Source organism: Lutjanus erythropterus, chromosome 7 (genome assembly GCF_056507025.1).
Source record: "Lutjanus erythropterus isolate fLutEry1 chromosome 7, fLutEry1.hap2, whole genome shotgun sequence".
NCBI lineage: Eukaryota > Metazoa > Chordata > Actinopteri > Lutjaniformes > Lutjanidae > Lutjanus > Lutjanus erythropterus.
The window spans coordinates 10979605-11003609 of NC_139323.1; the positions used below are offsets into that span (position 1 = coordinate 10979605).

Here is a 24005-nt window from a genome sequence, read left to right on the forward strand (position 1 = left end):
TAAAAAACAAATCAATTGTATTTAAGTGGTCTTGATTATTTTTTCACTGTCTTGTATTAATGTTAATTGTACATTTTTTTCTCTGAATAGATTAAATATAACAATAATAAATTAACTTAAAGGTAGAATCAGTAAGATTTGTCCAAGGTGTCTGTAAACCAGAAAGATAGTTAATTTGTTAGTCTCATTCCCAGGATGTCAAATACCGGTGATTTTGGGTTGATGTCCTGAGCACAAATAATGATAAAATAAGGAAATACAGGCAGAGGGCAGGGTCTCTGCAAATACAGCCACCACCACACACTTCTAGTGGGCTGTAAGTGATAACAATTCATCAAATGACAATGTAAAAACAGTGTGAAAGGGTGAATATAGTGATAAACCTACAGAGAATTATCTCCCAAAACTATAGTTACCTTATCTTTAAGAAGATTTATTGCAGGTTTCAACTTTTTGTTTCGCTGTCATAGTGTTAGTTTTGGCTGCAGCAGGCAGCTGTTTTCAAAGATGTTGTCTAAAATCTCACTAAACACTGACTGCTCAATGCCAAAGATTAGACAAACAGTTAGTGACTAGCTAGAGAACATAAAGGAGCATTTAGGAGGTCAAGTGTCAGATATTTTCTTTACGAGTTTGTATCAACCAAAAACAGAACTAAAAAGTGGTTGAATATTGGACTTACGTTCATCATCTCCAAATGAACAATAAAGTTTTGCCAAGGTTAACATACCAACTTAAAATGATATGTCAATGTTGTGTTCACAGTGGTGCAGTGGTTAGCACTGCTGCCTCACAGCAAGAAGGTCCTGAGTTCAAATCCCTCAGCTGGTTGGGTCAGGGCCTTTCTGTGCAGAGTTTACATGTTCTCCCTGTGTCCGTGTGGGTTCTCTCTGGGTTCTCCAGCTTCCTCCCACAGTCCAAAGACACGCATGCAGGGTTAATTGGAGACTCTAAATTGCCCGTAGGTGTGAATGTGAGTGGTTGTCTGTCTATGTGTCAGCCCTGAGATGAACTGACGACTTGTCCAGGGTGAACCCCGCTTCTCGCCCAATGTCAGCTTGGATAGGCTCCAGCCCCCCGAGATCCTTCCAGAGTAAGCGGTTACAGAAAATGGATGGATGGTGTTCACGGGTTTCTGCTGCTGGTCAAAGAAATCAGCTCTTGCAGGTTGAAATGGAAAAATAACATCTATTTGCACAGGTTGATTGAGAGTAGCCATGAAACAGCTGTTTGGTCATTTATATCCAGCTCACTTCAGTTTTCAGTTGCAGTTTGGTTTGATTTCGACAGCAGAACTGCTTGGTTTGGTTTAGATAAAGATCATGGTCTGTCTCTGACACCTGGGTGCTTATAGTGTCTCCTATAAAATAACATGAACAGCACAATGTTTTGCTGAAGTCCTTTATTTAAATTTGCTGACAAATAGAGGCAATGTACAATACAAACCTCAAACTTATGTGTTCTTTGATCACTCGACCAATTTATTCTCACAGAAGGCTTTGATAATTTGAGGGCAGAACCCGTTTTAACATGGGGAACATGAACGTTCATGTTCAAGTTTTTGGGTCGTTGGTGTTCTGAAGAATCATGTTTCAGATTCTGAAAGATCCCTGCTGCCAAATAAAAGCCTAATGCAACGATTTAAATGCAAATGTATGCAAATTTGACTTTTCAAACCAAGTTCTATAAAAAACCAATAAGAACCAAAATGATTGTGAAAACACATGGCTTAAAATAAGATGTGTGTTCCAACATTAATACTGAACTTTCGAGATTCTGCACCATGTACCAAACTTTGAGAGGGAGTGCAGCATTACCAGCCTTTCTATAACAGCAAAATGGCTGCATTGGCATTAGCATACCATGCTATCAACATTTTTTATTTAGGGGCACCCGTTAAAAGAAATCCAAATAAAAACGTAGCATTTCTGCCCCCATGAATAAAAAGCTGCAGAGAACTAAATTGCAGGATTGGTAACCTACAGCACCAGGTTACCAAATGCATTACACTTCAGGTAACAATGCTTTCTGTTGGGAATCTCTGATTATAAAAGATTTTGATTTAGCATACAGAATACATCAAATTCATGACGTGCTTCTGTTAAGTGCAGTCATGTGTTGTTTAATTGCCGTTGTCAGAGGAGCTAGGCCAGGGCTCAGAGCTGCGCCTACTCAGGGTGGGGCGCCACATGCTCCATGGGTTGTAGGTGCGACTCATCTCTGTAGAAGCTGGTGGTGACGGGGCGGGACTGCTGACCAGATCAGTCAGAGTTGTTGAGTTGGTTGTTGGAGGAAAAGGGTGTAAGGCTGAATCTGCACTTGTTGACCAAATGGAGTTCCCGAAGGGCATGGTTGTAGACCAGGGATTGCGGCCGTTTCCCAGGAGTGACTGAAGAAAACAAAAAAAAGAGAAGGAAAGATTAACAATAATACCATGAGCAGGAGGAATATCTGGGATTAAAGGGATTGTTTGGAATTTTTCAAGTCCAGTGAATAGCAGTTGACCCGCCCCCAGCGTGGTGAAACAGCAGGAGTACTGTTGTAGGTTACTACACAATTTACTGCTGTGGACAGCAGCAAAATCTATCAGCTAAAAACAAAAAGGCCACCTAAAACCAAAAGTATATATCAGTGTTAGTCCATGCTATATTTGGAATATTTTCACCGCTTTTGCCATCAGACAGCCTTATTTTCCTGACAGGAAATCATCATTATGAGCAAAATATCACTCTCTCTCCAAACCAACCAGACTCCTTTAGCAAAAACAGTAATTTTACCTTGCAGAAGACAGGAGTTGCTGGTCTACTGCTGCCTTGTTTGATTAGAGTGTTTGTGTTATTATGTGACTTTGTGTTTTAGCACATTAGTTTGGATGCACTGAAGTCACACAATAACATAAGCTCACTGATCGAGACAGCAGCAGACCGGCAACTCCCCTGTTCTGTGAGGTAAAATTACATAAATTTTTGCCGAAGGAGTCTGGCTGGTTTGGAGATACACTGTCTTACATAACAGAAGTTTCCTGTCAGGAAAGGCTGTCTGCAAGGAAAAGCAGTGAAAATATCTTGAATGTCGTGTACACTTAAGCTGATATTGTTTTTTTTTTAGGTGGCTAAAATACATTTTGCTGCAGATCCTGTCCACAACGGAACACTGCTTAGCTCCTGTGCTGGTACTCTTCTCTGCCTCTCCAAACTGGGGAAGTGTGCTGTAAGTAATATTGACTGACTGGCCATCAATAAATACCTCACAACATCACTTCAAAAGTCTGAACTATCCCTTTAAAAAACAGATAAAGGCTCTTACTGCAGTTGGGGCGGTCGGTGAGCTGGAGCTGCTGGGCCAGGAGTGCAGAGAGTCATTGCTTGGTATGTCCCAGATGGAGGAGGGTACAGGAGGGGTAAACTCAGGCCAGCTTTGCTGAGGCTCAGACGACTTTGGTAGATTCATTCCACTGAAAACTAAAAACACACACACACTTCAGTTTGAATGCAGCCAGCCAACCATCAACTGTTTGACCAGTTACTCTACATTCTTGTTTTTGTTCAGAAACCTCAGCAACACAGATTACCTCCTGTCAGGTTGAAGGAATTGTTGGGTCCAAAAGCAGAGAATGAGTTGGCAGGATGGAAATTTGGGCTACTGGCTGTATCAATGGGACTCCATAATCCAGAGCTATGGTAGAGAAAAATATATACAAAGTATTATTACACTGGGATTGTATCTTGGTGCCATGTGTGGCTCTAAATAAATATTGCAATTTTCTCACATTACCTGTCAGAGCTGTCACTTTCCACTGAAGTCATGTGTGCCAGACTCTTTCCTTGGCTGTCAGTTTTGCCTGGGCCAGACCCACCTGACGGGCACAGAAAACATCTGTGTTATCTCTTATGCAAAACAGCACAAGAAAGATCAAGTGATACTTCGTCGTTACATTCTTACCTGGGCTTTTGTCATAACCAGCCGCTACAGCAGCAAACGTGGGGTTCCCATTTTTTCCGGGGAGTGGGGTGGCTGCAGACAATTTATTTCCTGGGGCCTTCTTTTGGTTTCCCTCACTGCAAACATTAGAAATAAATTCACCAAGAATCAGGATTAGTGTTGAATAATGTACAAAGTATTTTCTCTCTGATATTGCAAATCAGTCAAAATAATCCCAATTAGATATATTTTCAGCCCTAATAAGCAGACATGAATCCTTTCAGTATTTCAAATGACACAAGCATGGTTTTATTAGCCGATTCACTGCACATTTGACCAAATGAATACCTGTTACTGTTGAGCACACTACTGTAGGTGCCTCTGGACAGTAAGCTGGGTGAGGTCGGTGGAGGGGAGCAGGTCCCGGCTGTGACGGATCTCTTCAGGAAAGGGTCTGCGTTTAACGTCTGGAGGGAGATCTGCTGAAGACTATCAGCTTCTGCATGTGGAGAGCAAGACAAAATCACATCTTTTAAAGGCTGATATGTGAGCATCTGAAACAGGACAGACCCTGGATGTTCAGATTGTGACTTACGGACGCTGTTTTTGGAAAGTGGTACATCCCACTCTGGAGATGCAAACTCTTTCTCCCCCTCAGAGCTGCTGCTGTGGCCCAGCTCCGGCACTGAGCCGCTGAACAATTTGGCCAACAGAGAGGGGCGCCCGTCATCCAGCTTTCCATCTACTGTCAGAACAAAACGTGTCACAAACACATCTGGTAGTGAAGCAGAGAGCAATGTGACAACATTTAAGTTAACATTAGAGTAACTCACATCTCTGTTTCGGCACAGGTCTTGTCTTTGGGATGTTGGTGAGAGGATAAAGAGCTTTAGAAGTGAAGGTCTTGCGTTGTTTGTTCTCCAGCGGTGTTACATATGGCAGCTCCAAAGAACTGAGAACAATAAAGATTTGTGTTAAAAAAGGAGTTTTAATAAAGCAATAAACAAGAGTGTATAGCCGTCACCTGCGATTAAATGAACAGACCTGGATTTTTCTGCTTGGTTTTCTTTCTTTGTGGTTCCTTGTTTCTTGGTTTTGGGTTTGAGTAGGAAATTTGAAGGTTCTTCTTTCACTTTTCCCGGGGTTACTGTCCTTCCTTTCTTTTTCACTGGTTCCTGGAAGAAATCAAAGGAAAAGGTATAACAACAGCATGTTTACTATTGTGCCATCCCAATAGTAGTAGATTAAAGAGCAATTCTTAAAGTCTTTTTAACCAATACAAGTCTCAAGTTGTGACTTGCAAGTCAATATGAACATATATGTTGTCAATGCTAATAAGAAACAATGGCCAAAATTACATACAATATTTCTTTTTTTAATGGAAACAGGGTATTTAACAGGTTTGAAGGATTAACTGAAGACTGATTGTGTCACATAGTTTAATGAGTTGCAACTGTACGGTCTGTTTCTGTACATCGCTGCTCCTGGATTTGATCTGAACACATCTCTGCTCAGTCACGTTAAAACTAGGATCAGTCCTGATCCTAAAAGTGATTATGCTGCCAATTTATTCAAGCTTTGGCTTTTCAGCCACAGCTATAATAATAAGGGAGCATAGTGCATTAGTAGAGGTATCATAATTTCAATATTAAATTGAAAATCTATCACAATGAGCTTTCAATGTCAATAATGCAAAATCAGAGGCAGAATCTGCGATTATCTAAGTATTTTTTTCTTTCCATCCCTGCCTGCTTGTGTTGTCCAGCGATGACACTGTGTTGCTGAAAAGATCTAAAAAACGAAACTCAAATTGAACCGTGACACCACTGTGCATTAGGGATCAGACATGAAACTGCTTTACTGGTGAAAAAATAACTGGAAGTTAAGCTTAACAAGCAACTCCTGTCATTATAACTCAACAGTCATTCACAGAACTAGGTTTTGAGTTGACTCCTCAATTCTTCAACATTATAAGCAATTAATACATTTTATTAATTTGTCAGTACTAATTCAATTGACTTAAAATGTCAATATAGTTAAGGCAGTCAGTCTCATTTTTCATATTGAAATAACAATTTTTACAGTGTAGTGTAGAGTGCTAGCCTGGGAACCAGACAAATATGTCAAGCTCATGTTTTCATTTCCTTAGGCAGGTGCAGTTGCCCCCCTTCCATTCAGACAGAATGCTTCAAAAAATCTTTCATTTGAATTCAGAACTTTGTCCACTTAATTCTGTTGCCTGTAGCTGCAAGTGTGCATTAGGTTATAGAGACATTGTGTGCATGCTGGCTATTTTATTTATTATTCAGGACAGTTTGGCAGGGCCCCACAAGCAAAACTACTCACATTGTTGGGTTTTCAATGCCTACATATCACAAAGTTAAGTCTCTGCAACTTTTTTGCAACCAGAGTCCAAGTCTCCAGCTTTGGTAGAGGCAAAGTGTGGTTAAAGTGTTGGATGTGAGTGGGACTACAGTGTAGTCAGTGTACCTCTTTGATGTTTGTCTCCACGTCTGGATTGGAGGTCTCTGTAGTAGTGGAGGAGCTGTCGTCGTTGTCAGCCAGGTTATCTTTGAGCTCGTCTCCCTGAGTCTTTACTGTTGATTTTTTCTCTTTCTCTTCCTTCTTCCTCTGGGCTTTTGCTTTGCCCCGCAGCTTCCCTTTGGATTCCAACACTGCAAACGATATTAAAATAAACCTCAAACTGTTGTCAATGATTACAGAAGCCTTCTGATCTGATAAAAACAGATGTGGGTAGTACCTTTGTTTTGTATTGACTGAGAGCTCTGTTCCTGTACAGTCTCACCACTGAGGGACTCTGGACGGTCGAGGTCGTTGTCCATGGCTCCTATCAGGTTGGCATAGTCTGCATCCTCAGGTCCAAGGCCCCTGTGAGGCAATGATGACCCGGCTAAACTTGGACTCTGGAGATCCAGCTGTTTGGCACTCCGAGCCTTCCGGTTGGTTAGCTGACAGGCAGCTTGAGGGCCTTCTTGGCCTGAGGTTGTACTTCCTTTGCTCAGCTGGGAGGAAGTAGCTTGCATAGATGGGCGGCTGAAGCCGATCCTGGACCTCTTATCTTGGCTGTCTGAGTCGGATAAGGTGCGGCTGTTTCCTTGTCTGCCTCCAACCCGAGCTGCTCCGTTGCTGGACGCATATACTCCTCTGGAGTTCTGGGGTGAGTCGCCATAATCATTTAACCTGTGCAGTGAAAGAACAGTCTTTAACAGTGTGAATGCTGCAGCTGCCCCCTGCAGTTAGATTTTCTGCCACTTAAACCAACTTAAATTCAGAAAGAAGTGAAGCTCCTGAAATGATTGCTCAACTTTTTTTTTTTTTTTATCTAAATCTCAGTTCAACAAAGCTAAAATACAAGACCTAATGATCCTCGGGCCTCTGACACACCAATTTGACTTCACATAAGCAGTGCCAACAAAAGCTGACTGACTGATTAAATGCTTTGTTTTGTTTTTATCATCTAATGTCTTCTATTAAAAGTTGTTTAGACATACCACAAGACTACAACATGTGGTCTAGCCAGATGCCTATATTTTGATGACAAATTAATAGCTGAAATTAGGCCTGGGCAAAATATTGATAACATATGGCTGTTGTTATATGAAACTAGGTCTCGTCTTTGATTGTGGATATCATAATGTAAGGGATAATGCACAGTGAGCAGGTTATTATGGCAGAATAAACCCCGACAGGGTGGTGAAGGACCAGAATCACCCTGAAGGGACTTACTTCACACAACTACTTCAACTGTACATTATCCCACTGATTGCACAGCGATTTGTCTGGAAAATGAAGTGTAACGAGCTGACAAATCAGTCTGATATTAAAATGATTTATTGCTTCTCTAGCCTTATATCAGACTGACTTGTCAGCTCATCACTACGGGTGTAACAATGCATTGATCTGGATTGATTCAGTGATCTAATATGATCAATGCAAAGTGAAAATATCAATCTTTATTGTCACCTTTAAGAAATACCTTTATTTTGAAATTCCCAAGGCATATCTGTGTCACTCACGTCTGGAAGAGTTCAGTCATAAAATTGTCAAATCATGATTTAGTTGCTTTTTCTGTGCTGACATAAATGTGAGTGAATGTGTTAAATGAACATGTGATATTGGCTGATATCGATCTCAAGACCCTGAGACTCATGGGAGTCGTGGCAGACTTTGATATCAGCAAATATTGTAATGTTGTCCAAAGAATCGATGATAATATTGTACTGAGATGAGGTTTGTGATTTACACCCCTACTAGTTACACTCAGAGAAAGAGCCAACTCAGTGGAGTGGGTACATTTAAGTATAAAAAGACATTATAATATAAAATTTAAAAAGTCAAAGTTAAAAAAAAAAAAAAAATAGAATAAGAGAAAAAGAAGCTTCACTAAATAGGTGGCTAAACAGCCAATCAGATAGCTCTCATTCGTCAAATACGTCAGGTTAAACATGCAAAGCTGCCAGAAAAAACAGTGATAAGGGCCAACAAGTGGTTAACCACAGACACCTAATCACTGACATTCACTGTCTTCTCTGTCAGAGCCCTTTCAACAACCTAATCAATCACAATGAAGACACATTATTTTAAAACTTTAGCCATTTGAACAACATTTAACAGACAAACTTGGGTTATTTTTAAGTGAATTCTAATAAACTATGGATTATGAATTAAACGTTGCATACTTGTTTTTAATATTCTATCCATCTTCCGCTTCATTAGATTAACATGATATCTTTCTGTGCATTGATGATGTCATATGGTTTGACCAACATTTTGCTCAATCAACCTTTGCATGAGATGTAATTCAGCGCTTTCCATGTCACACTTACTTTGAATCACTGTGAATTTGCACAATTTCCCTGAGATTAAATGGTCTCCCAGTCTCCAAGGTGGAGTTGGATTCCACTGACACACGTCTCTTGAAAGGCTCCCATATGCTCTTAGCCTCCAGGTAGGCCGTGGCAATCACCAACAGAAACATTAAACTGAAGAGGAGGCAGATACAACAAATAATTCAGTTGAGATACAAAAAAAAAAAAAATTAAATGGTGTATGTTTTTGTGGTGGTGTCTTAATGATCTGCTGCAGACTACAGAGCGATACTCACCTCATAATGACAGAGACTATGATGTAGAGCTCCAGCTCCCAGCTCGGCCTGGGCAGGGTCTCTGCACATGCAGCTAACATGTGGTAGGGCAGGGAGGCGTTTAGGACAAACACAAACTCAGAGCCTCCACACGTCACCAATTTCAGCTCCCGGATCACTCGAGATGAAGTGAAGTCGGGTGTAAACCTGTTACGAGAGAAGTAAACAGGTTTAAAGGGTTGTGTGGAACAACACAAAAACCATAATAATCTGTATCTGACATAACCTGTGGTCTGTTGATGTTGCCACAAAGTAAGACTACTAATTATAACTGCAACACTTAGTCAATTAATTGCTTAGTCCAGTGTTTCTCAAACTTTTTACATCATACTCTCCAAGTACCATGGTTAGTGTTTTGCAACATTTGGTGCTAGCAGGTTCTGTCAACACTTCACTGGTGCTTCTTAAATAGCCACTTTGTACTCTGTTCACTGTCATCCACTTCATTTTAAACATGGCTGCTTGATTTATTCTCCTTCTGAATGTACTGTCTGCCACCACAGTTTAACTTGTATCTACCGATAATTATTAGATGACTTTGAAACAAAAATACAGGAAAAACTATATTTGTTTTAAGTATTTTCATTTGAAATTTGGTAGTATTCTATGTTTTCAAATTTATTTATTTCATTGAAAAAAAATGTAAAAATCTCTACCACTAGAGGGAACTTGCATACGACCAGTGGTATATGTACCACAGTTTGAACGTCTGAGGCTCAGTCGATTAAGAATAAAATTAATTGCCTATTATTTTGATAACTGATTAATTGTTTCATTTTTTGAGCAAAATGTCAATGTAATTTGCTGCTTCTAGCTTCTTAAATGTGAGAATTTGCTGTTTTTCTTCATCATCTGTTACAATAAATGAAAAGTCTTTTGGTTTTGGATTGTTGGTTGGACACAAGAATCAGTCTGAAGGCGTCACTTTGGGCTCTGGGTAATTGTGACGTGCATTTTTCACAATTTTCTGATATTTTCTACGTTAAACAATAAATAGAAAAATAATCGGCAGCCTAATCAGTAATGACAATAATCATTTGCTGTAGTCCTACTTGGACAGAAGAGTGATTCAGGGATCAATGAACCTTTTAGACGTGTTTGAAATTAATTTTGTAAATGACCATGATGGACTTATCTGACCTGTGAAATGCTCTGATGAGTGAAGGTGAGTGTGCGGTTGTGATCGGTTGTGATCGGTTTCAAGGCCTTTTCTTTCAACAGTCACAGTAAATGTCCTTCACTGACTGACAGACAATCTGTTGTTAAAATGAACATTCCTGAGGCGAAGCAGGCAGCAAACCTGTTTGAAAAAGCAGCTCCAAGTTGCATTTTATCCTTATCAACACCCACTAGTCACAAACTGAAGGAAGTGCATATCTTTCACAGAGGATGTTTACTCTGTTGATGGTCTGGACTGATAAGAGACAGTTGACAGTACGTGCTCATGTGCAAATTTAATTTTCTAACCTATCATGTGATGTGTGGTAAATTTGTGGTCAAATATTTGTCTCGTATTATGCGATTAATCAGAAATTAGTAGACAAACATATTTGCTAATAGGCCTTTTTCAGAAAGGTCAGACATTCTGACATGTGACAGGAGGGAAGAGGCACTGGTGCAGTTAATGACATTAATAATGACTGCATTTTATTCAGCCGTGCCAGTTCCAGGGCTATGAAACTGCACATGTTGGATAACAGGTTTACTGGGCGACACTTGCCAAAAGCCAAAACTATTGTTGTTTTTAGTCCCACATCTGCTTTTCCTTCTATGACAAGGCAAAACGTCTGCCATGAGAAAAGTCAAAGGTTGAGATTTTTTCTCTCAAATTTCAACAAGCTTTGATCCAAAAATGAAAAATTTGGTAACGACAAACTTGATTTGCTTCTGCAACATTTCCTCTACAGGGAGCATTTATTGTCTCATGTGCAATACTCAGTGTTACACTGCAGTCTGCCCAGATGTTGGAGTGGGAAGATTATAAATGTGATGTAGAGCTACAACAATTAATCATTTTTTGTTTTGTTTTTTAAAGAAAAAAAAAAATCAAAACTTTGATTTCAGCTTCTCAAATGTGAATATTTTCTGTTTTTTACTCTTTATGAAAGTAAACTGTATATATTTGGATTGTGGGCAAAACAAGACATTTGAGGGTCATCTTGGGCTTTAGGAAACACTGATCGACACTTTTCACAATTTTATAGACTACATAAATAATCTACAGATTGATCAACAATAAAAAATAATCATTAGTTGCAGCTGCAATGCATGCTTGGTGGACTGCTGTTGTACGTCGACTAGCATGGCTAGTAGTCCACAAAGTTGTAATTGTAAAAATGTGTAGCCTATACACTAAATTGAAGGAAAAAATATTGCAACAACTAAAAGGTGTGTTGCAGTCTACATCAATGACTCTAGTCTTAAGTCTCCCTCATCTAGCTATGGATGCCAAATCCAAAAAAAGAAAACTCTCAGAGGACAGAGAGCTCAATAACTGAGAGAGATTTTTTTTCTTGCTCTTCTGATAGTAAAAGGTTGCTGTCCTAAACTAACTGGATCACTCTTCTCCAGTATTTGTGTGTGGGTTTGTGTGCATGGCTTCTTGATCCTTCCCCGATATGAAGCAATATTAAACCTGCTTGATATCCGTCTGAATGTCGGCGGGGCATCATCGAGCTCTCACCAAGCTCTGGATTATGTCTTGGACTTCCTCACTCATAGGGGTAAGCAGTGATTTGCCCCTGACCTGGGGGGTTTCTGTCAGCGATATCCAAAAATCTGTTGGCGAGGTGTAATCAGTAGGGTTTATCATGGCTGTGTAGGGTTTTTAAAACATGGTGCTCAGGTTACAATTTGAGCAACTTCATATATAGTTGTTTAATAGTAGAAATGACCCTTAAACTTGTGGTATTTATAAAGCACTTTGAACCACACTTTTGCTGTTAGAATGATGATATCGCTGACAGAAAACCAGCAAGTCACAGTTTTAACACTTGCATGTCAGAATACTTGATGGGGGTGGGGTTTGCTTACATTCACCTACAAACACTACAGTGTCTTTGATTTTGGACGAGGAATTTGGACAAACATCACATTACATCAGAATTTACAGACAGAGAGGCCACAGACAATATATAGCTCCAGAGCTGGTGTCACTCTGACTTTTGAGTGAAGCCTGAATGAGGAAAAAACATCCTGATTTGAACATTTGAGGTGAATATGCTTCAGTTTTGAGAGAAGAGTTGAACTTTAAGAGATGAAGAAAAATGAGACCTGGGGAGAGCCAGCAGAGGCTGCAGAGAGACAGAGAGCCAATTCATCCTCTTACTGAGGGCTTACTCAGCCAGAGAGGCTGAGGACAAGTATTAATAGAGCTCATGGGTGATGGGAGAACACACACATACTATCTCTGACGTTCCCATGCATTACCCATATTCTTATGTCAACTGAAGGTCCAAATTAGGCACAGTAGAATACTCATGGACAAAGAGAAATAACATGTTTGTTCACTCACAGTATGATGAGGTCTTTTGAAGCGTTTGGCTTAAGTGCAAATTCTTGACAATTGAGAACTTTGAATCCATATCCTTCACATGCCTGTCCGTTGATTTCTGCTGATTTGATTGTGATCGGGAGCAAGCCTGTGTTCTCCACTCTGAAGGTTCTTTTGAGAGTGAAGCTTGGCTCCTTGACTTTTGTTTCTGAAACACATGAAGGGACAACTTTTAATGGACAGAAAAGTGTTTGTCATATTACTTTTTAATCTTTCAGACATGATACACAGTTATGTGAGAATTGTTTTATAATTATCTTCAGCGAGATTCCTGGGCTAAAAAAGAATAGGCATAGGCTGCAATTCCCTTCTTGTTTGTCTTTGACCAAAAGATTAGGACTGAACAATAATGAGAGACTGGTGATGGCTTTGGAATGTGGAGACATTACAAGGAAACAGCATTTGTACAGTAAGGTGCATCTAGTCCTGGAAAATTGCCTCAAATTCTGTTAAGATGCGTCATGACATTCTGGTTGTGCAGAAGCTTGTTATAATAATTATTCACCTTACTGACATAGATTCATCACACAGAAGGTCTCTCACTATGTGTTCAAATGATTTGAAAAGTTGATCTGGGTGGGAAGCCAGCTAAAAACAAATATGTGTATCAGTGTGTATGTTTTGTATGGATGTCATCTTGTACAGATTGCCTTAGCTACAATCTGAACACAATGTGAGCCAGATTACCTCCAAGTAGTCCACCTGAACTACCTCCTTTTACACACACTGATGTATCTTTCCTTTTCTGGATAATATGTCTAGGTATAGACTGCATTTTAATACCAGGTGTAAATATGGTCTTTAATGTAAATGAAGTTATCTTAAACCAGGATTTTATTTGGATATGAGACACCTGAAAAGGGAAGTGTAAATGGGGCCCCATGGTCAGACTGATCTGGGCCACAAACTCACTCTCTGTGCAGTCTTTCAGCAGGGCCTCGGTCATCTTAAACCTCAGTGAGCTGCCTTGTCCCGGAGGCTTCCCTGCAACTTTCAGGCTCTCCGTCGTACCTCGGCCATGAAGTATGATTGTGTCGATCACAGTCAGATTGTTCCTAAAACAAATTCCCAATGAAGCACACAATTTCAGAAAAGAGACACTTTTTTAACTTAAGAGATTGTTTGGTTAGTTGTGACATTACCTGACTATGAGGAGGGAGGAGACACTGTGGTTGCTGACGGGAGTGAACCTCACGTTGAATGACTTGACCTCTCCGGGCAGCAGGAGGAGGTTGTACACAAAGGGTCTGGTTGATCCCTCTACAAACCCTGTACTGCTCTTCATTAGAGATGTCTGCCAAACAAACACAGGGCCTGTTAGAGACAAACAGCTTCCACATGCAGGGCTGTGATTAGCAATGCAATTATATACCAAGCAGCTGATTCTCTGAATTCCTGAATAATGGTGCATCTCACTCTCGCTGCACTCACTTGATTTCTGTGAACCTGAAACTCTAAGGTGTTTGTGTCAATGTTGATGTTGGACAAATTTCCTAATGGCAGCCTGGGAAATAAAATCAGAGGAGAAGACTGTCAGAGCAAGACGGGGGGGCAGGGCCACAAAACAAAAAACGTGCTGTGATCGTGCAGATTTCTCACCGGTCAGCAAGCTTTCCAGAAAACACTGAGGGATTGGGTAACAGGGCCAAAGGGAGAACCTGGACATAGACGAGGACGTCGGCAGGATTCTGCAGAATTACCTCCTCTTCCTGCATAAACACAGAAAGATGTCCCACCTCACTTTAACACGCAGAACAGCACCTTAAAATAATTCTGTCTTTGTGCACATGTGGTAACAAGGGGCGGATTGTTTGTACTCACAGAGGAGCTGTTTGTGTTGGTCAGAGGAAACATAATTTGTTGAGAGGAGTTGACCACTGTGGGCCAGGTGAACTGTGCCGTTACTTTAGCTTGAACGTTTTTCTGGAGGTCCGTGTTGACTTCAAAGACGGCTTCAACCCTTAAGCAAGAAAAGAAAACATCTTGTGACATCCTGTAAATAGCAAAACAGCTAAATTTGATAAACAAAACCCAAAGATCACTGAGTTTTACAGGGGTAGTTCTGATTATTTGTGTGTGGGGTTGTATGGGATACTTATCTATAGTCAGTGTTTTAGCTACAGTAGGTGGCTGTCAGCACACCCCCAGATTGGGGACGTAGCAGGTGTTGGAACCTAAACAATGTACTGCAGTGGACAGGGTCAGCAGCAAAACACATTTTACCAATTAAAAAAAATCAATCAGTATAAGCGCACACTATATTGAGAAGATTTTCACCAAGTAGTCTCGTTAGGCGAGACAAACCAATATTTTGGCTTATATAAGGTGGTTTTCTGGCTGCCAGATTGCAAGGCAATGCATATAGTGTTCACTTAAACTTATATTGTTTTTTTAAGTGGCTAAAATATGTTTTGTTGCCGACCCTATCCACAGCAGTACATTGTTTAAGTTCCATGCTGGTACTTGTGCTTCTTCAAGCTGGAGGCATGTCGACCAATATCTACTATAGGTAATACACTGACTTTAGGGATCTATCAGTCTGGATCCATATATCAATTCAACAGTCATGAATCCAGTATCATGGATGGAAAATGAAAACATCGATCCTTATCATCATCAGTAAGATATGCCTTTAGTTTGAAAATCTCATGGCATGTTCATGTTAGGGCTGCATGATTTGGTAAAAAGTCATACTGTGATTATTTGGACTGAAACAGCGATTGCGATACGATTAATGGAAATGATCGGTTTTACAAGACAATTCTCATTTTCATTTGTTTTTAAAATCATGATGATGTGATATTTATTGAAGTCTGAACCAAACAAACATGTTTTCTTTCACCTGAAGAACAAGATTTTTATTAAATGCAGCACTACATCACTTCATTATAATGCTCTTTTCTCACACACTTTCCCTTTTTCAAAAAACTGCGATTTGGTTTAGCAATTTGGATATTGCATTTGGCCACACTGCGATTTTGTTGCAATGGCAATTAATTGTGCAGCCTTAGTTTGTGTCACTGATTCTATCCAAGCGCACCTTCTTCTTAAACATTCAAACATCCAAACACATAATGGCAAGCAGCCGAGAAAAAGTCAATGAGGATATTTGCTCCACTCTTGAGAATAAATCATCGGACGGATCAGCATACAAAGCACATGCCAACAGGACATCTCAATGTGCAGTCCATTAACTTGCTGCTCTTGCTGTGGCAATATTAATAGCTCTGTTTCAAGAAACTGAGGCTGAAAATACTTGCAAGCAGGCTGAAAGTCAACTGTCAGGAAATGCAGGGACTTTAACCAGTGGTGAGTAAGAAAAAGTAATACAATGTAAAATACAATAGGCTTAAGTTAATTAATAATGGTGACTAGCCATGTTTATATGTGTTAGAGAAGTCAATATAAAGTAAGTTTACTGCACTTGACCTTTTACAATTATTTACATTTTTTATATGCTGTCCTTTTCTTTTATGGCCAAAACCAGAAAAAAGAGTCGTGGCAGCTTCTTCTGGAACTGATTGAATATATGATATATGCTTATGATATTATCTCATATCGGTCACAGGCCCTTAAATTGAATCAAATTGAAATTGTGTGGCAGACTTTGCAATATCAGCAAATATCCAGACTATCCTTTAAACCCCTAATATGCTTACTTGTGGCCAGAGCGCTCTTTCAGCTCTTTCCATCGTCTGAGGAGTCTCTGGTGGAGATCCACATCGGCGTCCCAGATGTCCTCCTGTAACACCAGCCCATGAGGCTTGGACTCAGCTGTGAAACAAAAAGATTTTAGTTTCGACTCCTGTTTTGTGAGATTTGAATGTTACACACACTCAAAAAAAACAAAAAAAACTTACATTTAAGCACAAATGGCAGCCCCACATAACAGTGATCACCACACTGCAAGCTGGCGTCAAAATAAATATTTGCCACCTGAAAAAGATGGAGGAAAGTAAATAAGTTTGTGTCTATAAGGACGCGTATGGCTCACTGATGTCACTCGTGAGATGAGGAGGGCTACCTTAGATTTACGTCTGGGCTCCAGCTCGTCTTTGTTGTTGCGGAGCCGTTTGTAATAGAAACGTATATCTTCTGTCAGGGAGCGAATCTGCTGCAGCCTCACTTTTTGTGTAAAAGAACTCTGTATGCTGTAGCTTTGATGAACAACTTTCCCCTGAAGAAAAACACATATATTGCAGACATGTCAAGAGCTGCAACACCTCAGGTATTTCACAGGAAAGTAGACATCTGCAGCTGAGATACGGAGGACAGGTGTCAAATCTTACTTACTGGAAATGAAGGTGGTAAAATGATGTGTTTGGGAGAGCTGCTTAATGTACCCACTGCAATGAGAGCTTTCACTGGGATGGTTAATATCTGAGGGAAAAGAAAAAATAACCATGTCACAATTAGACTGAATGCTGGTTGAGCATTCCTTTGACAAAGAAAGGCAGAAATGACTGGTCACCTACCTCGTAATCTGTTGTTATATGTACAGCTCCATCATACATGCCCTCCAGCGCTTTGGCCACAAGCGTCACTCGAAATGCTGCATAATAGCCAGATGCCAATATTACCTTGGTAGAGACAAAAATATGTGCGTTAGTTTTTCTTTTTTTCAAATGCAAAAGCATCTCATGTTGCCCCAGCTGCAGATTCTCTCCATGAGGAAGGAGTTAGTGCTAAAGTACCTTGTTTTTGTTTTTTGTTTTTTTTTGTTTTTGCAGTCATCATCAATTCTGTGACCTTATATTAGATTTTATCTTTGATCTTAGTGGTTTTGAGAGTCAAAAGTTTCCGCAGCCGTTTAGCAAAACTGACATGCCACCAAGATGTATGTGTTCATGAGAGCAGAAAGAAAGTCTCTATGTTCAGCTCTCAGTACTTCTATAGCTTCTAACTGAATTTTGGTGCTTTGAAATGTAGTTTCTCTCCTCTGTCGCTGTTTGTATTTTCATGTATCTGCTTTATTACACACAGCTGATGTCTGTTGTTCACTCTCAATGGCCTCGGAAAACTGCTGCATGTGCACATAAGCGTGTGCTGCTTGTATGGTAGGAGGGGTTCAAGACGGAGAAAACGAAACATAACTCAGATGAGGCTCAACAATCAAATGTTTTTATGCTTTCTACCTACTACAGCTTTAATGACTTATAAATTATGTCACAGGAAAAATTTATGATTAGACTTTCAAATTGTATGTATCTAAAACTGTATATCTGCAGTGTAATGAAATACAAGAACACAACCTCATGTGGCTCATATGACACAGTCTCAACAAAAACAAAACATGAGAAGCTTCATAAAGGTGGGATTTAAATGCTAGGCCTTTGTACTGGATTGCACTAGTCTGTTGACACTTCTCACCACCGACTTTCAGTGACAAAGTCTGGTATTTAAATTCAGTGTCACACTGATCAGACCATAAAACCAAACACAGCTTTGTGGTGACACTGTGGAGGTCTTACTGTTTTGTGATGGGAGGCTGAAGTGTTCTGCAGCTCTCGCAGGCGACTCAGAGCCACTGTTGTGTTTCCTTTCTCTGTCTTCAGCAGCTCCATGGACAGACTGTCTCCTGTGACCAGCCAGGACTTGATTTCAAGCTGGAGGACAGGAAGTAGATTGAAAATGAATGAAAGGACAAACATGTACAAAACGCTTTTCACTAGGACTTCTGTCCTTTTGCTGAGCATTGTTTGACTGTCCTTTAAATTGCTCAAACACTTTATCAACTATTTCTGTGGAAATGGATATGTTAGCATAAAGGTTTGTGTTGCAACAAGTGTAAAAATATTTGAAAGCAACTGTCAGCATATTCAAAAACCATGTAGAAGTGCCTTACACAATGGACCTAATACTGTATTGGGCAATGAACAGGAAAGATAATCACAAAACCAAGTAAGTTTTTCCCATTATCATTTCTGTACTTACAAAATATCCAGGAAAATCTGACACTTGTCACATAATTGGGTACTGTTTTACATATGTAATAATACTTAAAGTGTACTGCATAATCTCACCTCTATAGGATTACTGTTAACCACCACAAATATGATGCTGCTGGTGTGTGTTGCACTGCGAACACCAAAGTCCAAGACGTTCTCTTTCAGACTGGGAGGCAGGACCAGTGGCTGTTCACAGCAGGCGAAAAAATACAAACACCATATTATACACAGACACATACAGTGACTACATGTTTGGTTAAAATTTAGCTAAGACCTGAATACAACTTTTTGACATCTGTTTAGCAATATAGAAAATTATTATGCCATTACAATGATTTCTGTGTAAACTGTGGAAGGCTGTTTCTGCCAGTGTGATTAAAAAAAAAAAGAAAGATCCTGTGAGTCGTTAAAATGAAACACTTTCTCAAAATACCGAGACACTGGAGATGGTAATACTACTCGTCAAAATGACTTAGTATCTCAAAAACAAGAGTAGAGTATCTTAAAATGACAAAGTTCCTCAAAATAATGAGAAAGTACTGCAAAATGATGAGAAACATCTTCAAAATAATGACTTACTCTCTCTTAAAATATGATGACTTAGTATATTGGGAAGTTTTCTCAAAATATTTGCTTTGTTTCAAAAAAACATTGACTTAATATCTAACAAATATCTTCTCAGTATCTCAGAACAAATTCATATCTCAAAATAATGAGTTCATATCTCAAAATAATGACTTGAAGTAATATTGTGATACTAACTCAGTATTTAGAGAACTACCTCGTTTGAGGAAGTTCCTGTTTGTAGTGACTTTGAGGATTTTTTTTTCTCCCTTTTTTACACTGGCAGAGACGGGCTTCCATAGAAAACAACTTTTGAAATTTGCAGAAATAAAAACCAGCCAGACCGCAATAAATGCACTCTACTTGTGTAGTTAGTGTTACTTTGTACAGCTGCCCAGGCTGTAGTCAGTTGCTAAACTGTGGCCTCTCGAACACCATACCACTTCCTCTGTCTCTACTCTGTCATGCCAGCTACACAGCTAAAACAAGAGAGCTATATCCTGTAACAGTCAGCTGGTGAAATCTCCATGGCCAGCCTTATCAAAAGCTAAAACCAGACATACTCGTTGATTTTTCCCTCACTGTAAACAACAAATATTTACTTTTATAGACTGAGATAATAATACCAGATTCCAGATTGCTAAATGAGGAAGCAGTTACATCTAATTATGATAAAAAGAAACAACACAGCTTAACTCCTCACCATCTCAGCTGTTGAGTCTACTGGAATTCAAGTAATTTGTTTGTTAAATCACGTTTACATTGTAAATTAATTCATCATATTGATTTCAGTATAAATTTTAATGGTAAAAGATGTGCATACACAGAAATACATTCAATTCCTACAAACTAAAACTCAAAATAATGAGTGTTTTCTCAAACAGGTTTTATCAGTAGACTGCGTAGAGCTGCGGTAATTTGTCAAGCAAAAATATCAAACATTTGCTGGTTCATGTTTCTTAAATGTGAGGATTTGCTGCTTTTTGCTGTCAGTTATGAAAGGAAATGAAGAGTCTTTGGGTTTTGGACTTTTGGTTGGACAAAAGAAGCAATTTAAAGATGTCACTATGGGCTCTGGGAAATTATGATGAGTGTTTTTCACGTTTTATAGATTATACAATTAATCAATTAATCGTGAAATGATAAATTACAAAATAATGAAAATAATCGTTAGTTGCAGCCCTACTGTGAACATTATCAGCATTACTACTTTTCTAGGTATTATGTAGGTTTGGCTGTAAGAGTTTGGTGTAAAATAATCACCATATAAATATCTAAAATTAAACTTATACAACATTTCTGTCTGCTATGCAGTTTGCCAGCTCACCTGTGGGAAGAATACAGACTGTCAATGTCATGAACACTTGGATGAGAGTCTTATTAATTAGCTCTGTGTTCAGAACCATTTTAATGGTAACTAACCAAACTATTAGGATTTTTTTTCAAAATAAATTGTATGTCAAGTGTATACCTCCAAGAAGCCTGTGTAGGCCCGGACAGGCAGGTGAAACTTTGATGCATTTGTGATGAGCAGGATGTTGCTGTCTATGTGAATGGAGGGTCGGACTGGTCTGAAGAGGAGGGAGAAGATGTAACGTGACTCATGTGGGGGGATAACGATGGGCGCGCTGAAGTTCTGCACCTAAAACAGAAAAACTTTTGTCATTTTGAACTCTGTACATACATATCACACTTTGTGATCAGAGCGACCTCTGTCAATAGATTCTGGCGACGCTCACATTGAACATGGTTTTGGCCTCTTCAGGCAGGGACACGTTGTGTATCCGGATGGCAAAGCTGAAGGCATTTGTGAGGAAGATGGGTCTGTCCACTGGGTCAACAGGGCTGTCCCTGATGTGGAACAACGTGGCCGTGTGGTCAAAGCCCAGGTAGCTGAGAGGAGAGATGACAAACCAGAGAAACTCTTGCATTAATATTTTTATTCTATGTAAAAAAAACAGAACAACCTATTTTCCATTTGTACCTACAAGAAAACTCACCCTTCTAAAACTTCTGCCTGGTATGGGATTTCAAGTTTGGAGTAACTCTTTTCTTTTGCTTTGACAGTTATTTTTCCAGAGAACTGATATGGTCTTCTTGCTTTTGAGGCTGCAGAGAAAAAACAAGATCAAAACAGTGGATAAGTCGCTGCAAAAGGATACCAGGCCCCACAAGAGGAAGTTGTGCAACACTTAACCAACAAGTGTGACAAATTTCTCAAGTAAGAACACATCGAATAAAACTCTTAAAGCTACAGAATGTCCAGATATACAGTCGGTATGTATTAGAAAGATACACACGAGGGGAAAATATATTGATTTCTGACTAATTTACTTTTTAAATTTCTCCCAGGTATATACATAAACCTAAAACGGATGTAAAATGAAAGAACTCTAATGAGGAAGTTGATGCAGACCACACTGTGAGCCTCTTGTTAAGATCAGTTTTCTACATCTGTGTACCAGTTAAGACTAAAGGGAGGAAACTGACATTATGCAGGCTTTGCAGTTCACACCTTATAACCGACTGCTCTCAACTTCCTGGTTAAGAACCTGAATTCAGTGGAAATGGTGCATCTAACTGTACTATTTTAAAATAACAATGAAGACAAGATATTTTTGGCTAACTTTGCTATGTTAACATCTGCATCATATCCTGGATTTACTGCAGGACTGTTGTATTAGACTTAGACTGTATTAGGAGGTTTTTATCAGGTCTACTGAGTGTTTATTTGTTACTAAATACACTAATATACTATAGCTCTAAGGTTCTTTATTTGTTCATATTAGGATAGATATGTATTATTTGTATTATACAATATGTAGAATTTGATTCCAATGGTGGCTGCATAGATTGTTCCCAACTTGTGTGATCCAAATATTTACAATAATTCCAGAGCATTGTCAAGTCAAGAAATCTAAATTTCATAATCCATATTTGTTGGTGTTTAGTCTTTCAAAAATAATACTTTCACTATGGTCAAAGGACTGGTTGCTCTCTGTTTGCCATGTCCAAAAAGAAGCATGCACCTGTATGAACAGGACAGTCTAACAGCAGTCTGACAGCATGAACACAAACATGAACTTTATTTATATTGACGAAATTGACTCATTAAAGAAAATTGTTTTAATTAAAAAAAAAAAAAGATGAACATATTTAATCACATGAGTCACTTAATTCAAATTGAGGATTTTGTTCAAGGATATTTTTAGGATGATCACACTTTAAAATATTCATTATTCATAGATTCAGTACAGCTCTAATTTCAGCAGATCAAGTGTGAAATATTAGCACAGGAAAAAAAAACATTACTTACCATCAAAACTAATACTTGCAACTTTGGTATATCTGCTCTCGCCTGCCTTCAGTGTGACTGCTTTGAAGTCTATTGTGACTGCTTCATTTGATGGTGTTGTCCGTACACTCTGTAAAGCATAAATAAAGGATGCGGTTACATAAGTGTTTAAGATACGCGTTTAAGGATTTAACAAGGCTGCTAAGGATACCTACTGTGATTGGAACGTCTTTTGTCCCTGAATTTAAAAGGTGTAGATTCAGCAGTTTGGGACGATCTGTGAGGCAATGTGGAAGAGAGCGGACAGAGAGTGAGGAAAGAAGGCTGGAGAATAATGAAAAACTGCAACATGTAGCTTCTGTTGTAGGACCCCATACCTTGTGACCGCAGCGTACCAAAGTCAAGCATCTCTGTGGAGGAGTATATACCAGGGGCTGCAAAAAAAACCAAAAAACAGATAAATGTTTACCTGACAGGAAAAAAATATGGGAGCCCATCTGTGCCAATGTGATGAAAATGATCCTCCAATCAATATAATGTCTCTCACATATCTAACTCATTATTTTGAGATACTATGTCATATTTTGAAGTTTTTCATTATTCTGATATATTAACTTATTATTTTCGGATACTAACTCATTATTTTTAGATGTTTACTCAGTATTTTCAGATATCTTGAGAAGGTTTCTTATTTTTGAGATACTAACACATTATTTTGGGAAACTAACTCATTATTTTGAGATACTAAGATATTATTTTGAGAAAGTTTCATATCATTTTGAAATGCTCATTATTTTGAGATATTAGTTCATTTTGAGATATTAAGATATTTTTGTTTCTCATTATTTTGAGATATTAAAAAATCACATTGGCATAAAAGGGCTTCTTTAAAAAAGGAGTATAATATCAAATGTAGTCAGAGGGGTTGGTAGTATACCTGATGTGACCTCCACCTCTACAGGAAGGATGATGAACTGGTCCTCGTTGGGGGCGTTGGTTTTGATTCTGATGAAAGCCGTGTGGTTGTCGACATCTCTTGATGAGAAGCTGGCTCTCATCACCCCCTTTGTCTCGAAAGGGGGGATCTCCTGGAGGGAGAAGGTCAGCATGGGTGACAGTGCCTCGACTCTGACCATCAAAATAAGACTCGACACAAACACTGGAACGAATGAAAACACCAAGACATGGAACTAACCCATAATTTTCCAGTGCCCCCTTGCTGACCCGTGGGAAGCTCTAGATGTAGATCCCCACCACTGGAGTACATCTCAACAACCTGGAGTATGACACAGGAAAGGAACACACCAGCTAAATATCAAATCAATCCAACACTGATCAACTCATCCACTCAAAAACAAGCAAACATTTATATAAAATTTAACGATTTAAAGATTTGAATCACTCTATATTACCTGCAGTGGCTCACTGTAAGGATTGTGGATGTGTATGAGAGGTGAGAAGCTGCTGTTTACTGGGACTCGAGCCCCAATGAAGGGCCGCAGTCTGTAGGGGTTTGGGATCCCAACCCCAAAAACCTTCAGGGCAGAGAGGGAGAAGCAA

At 39.2% G+C, this 24005-nt stretch overlaps 1 protein-coding gene across 2 annotated transcripts in view; it reads right to left on the bottom strand.

Annotated features, from left to right (window-relative positions):
• Positions 1 to 1387: 1387 nt before the first annotated feature.
• tmem131 (transmembrane protein 131) overlaps positions 1388 to 24005 on the bottom strand; it is a 38017-nt gene continuing 15399 nt past the window's right edge. Inside the window, exons 7-41 of one of the 2 annotated variants that reach the window (XM_084722663.1) lie at positions 23858 to 23980; positions 23641 to 23721; positions 23383 to 23533; positions 22823 to 22879; positions 22661 to 22722; positions 22467 to 22575; positions 21151 to 21259; positions 20890 to 21043; positions 20622 to 20792; positions 18662 to 18772; positions 18110 to 18244; positions 17114 to 17218; positions 16932 to 17018; positions 16663 to 16815; positions 16499 to 16574; positions 16298 to 16412; positions 14460 to 14598; positions 14238 to 14347; positions 14070 to 14142; positions 13781 to 13932; positions 13551 to 13693; positions 12600 to 12786; positions 9047 to 9232; positions 8769 to 8924; positions 6683 to 7122; positions 6412 to 6596; positions 4966 to 5096; positions 4755 to 4873; positions 4517 to 4663; positions 4270 to 4420; positions 3943 to 4058; positions 3775 to 3856; positions 3572 to 3675; positions 3307 to 3461; positions 1388 to 2389 (exon numbers count right to left, since the gene is read on the bottom strand). In XM_084722663.1, the coding sequence (XP_084578789.1) occupies positions 2123 to 2389; positions 3307 to 3461; positions 3572 to 3675; positions 3775 to 3856; positions 3943 to 4058; positions 4270 to 4420; positions 4517 to 4663; positions 4755 to 4873; positions 4966 to 5096; positions 6412 to 6596; positions 6683 to 7122; positions 8769 to 8924; positions 9047 to 9232; positions 12600 to 12786; positions 13551 to 13693; positions 13781 to 13932; positions 14070 to 14142; positions 14238 to 14347; positions 14460 to 14598; positions 16298 to 16412; positions 16499 to 16574; positions 16663 to 16815; positions 16932 to 17018; positions 17114 to 17218; positions 18110 to 18244; positions 18662 to 18772; positions 20622 to 20792; positions 20890 to 21043; positions 21151 to 21259; positions 22467 to 22575; positions 22661 to 22722; positions 22823 to 22879; positions 23383 to 23533; positions 23641 to 23721; positions 23858 to 23980 (4842 nt within the window). In that variant the 3' untranslated portion in view covers positions 1388 to 2122. Of the gene's footprint in view, positions 2390 to 3306; positions 3462 to 3571; positions 3676 to 3774; positions 3857 to 3942; positions 4059 to 4269; positions 4421 to 4516; positions 4667 to 4754; positions 4874 to 4965; positions 5097 to 6411; positions 6597 to 6682; positions 7123 to 8768; positions 8925 to 9046; positions 9233 to 12599; positions 12787 to 13550; positions 13694 to 13780; positions 13933 to 14069; positions 14143 to 14237; positions 14348 to 14459; positions 14599 to 16297; positions 16413 to 16498; positions 16575 to 16662; positions 16816 to 16931; positions 17019 to 17113; positions 17219 to 18109; positions 18245 to 18661; positions 18773 to 20621; positions 20793 to 20889; positions 21044 to 21150; positions 21260 to 22466; positions 22576 to 22660; positions 22723 to 22822; positions 22880 to 23382; positions 23534 to 23640; positions 23722 to 23857; positions 23981 to 24005 lie in introns of both variants that reach the window. The other variant, XM_084722662.1, reaches the window with a different exon arrangement.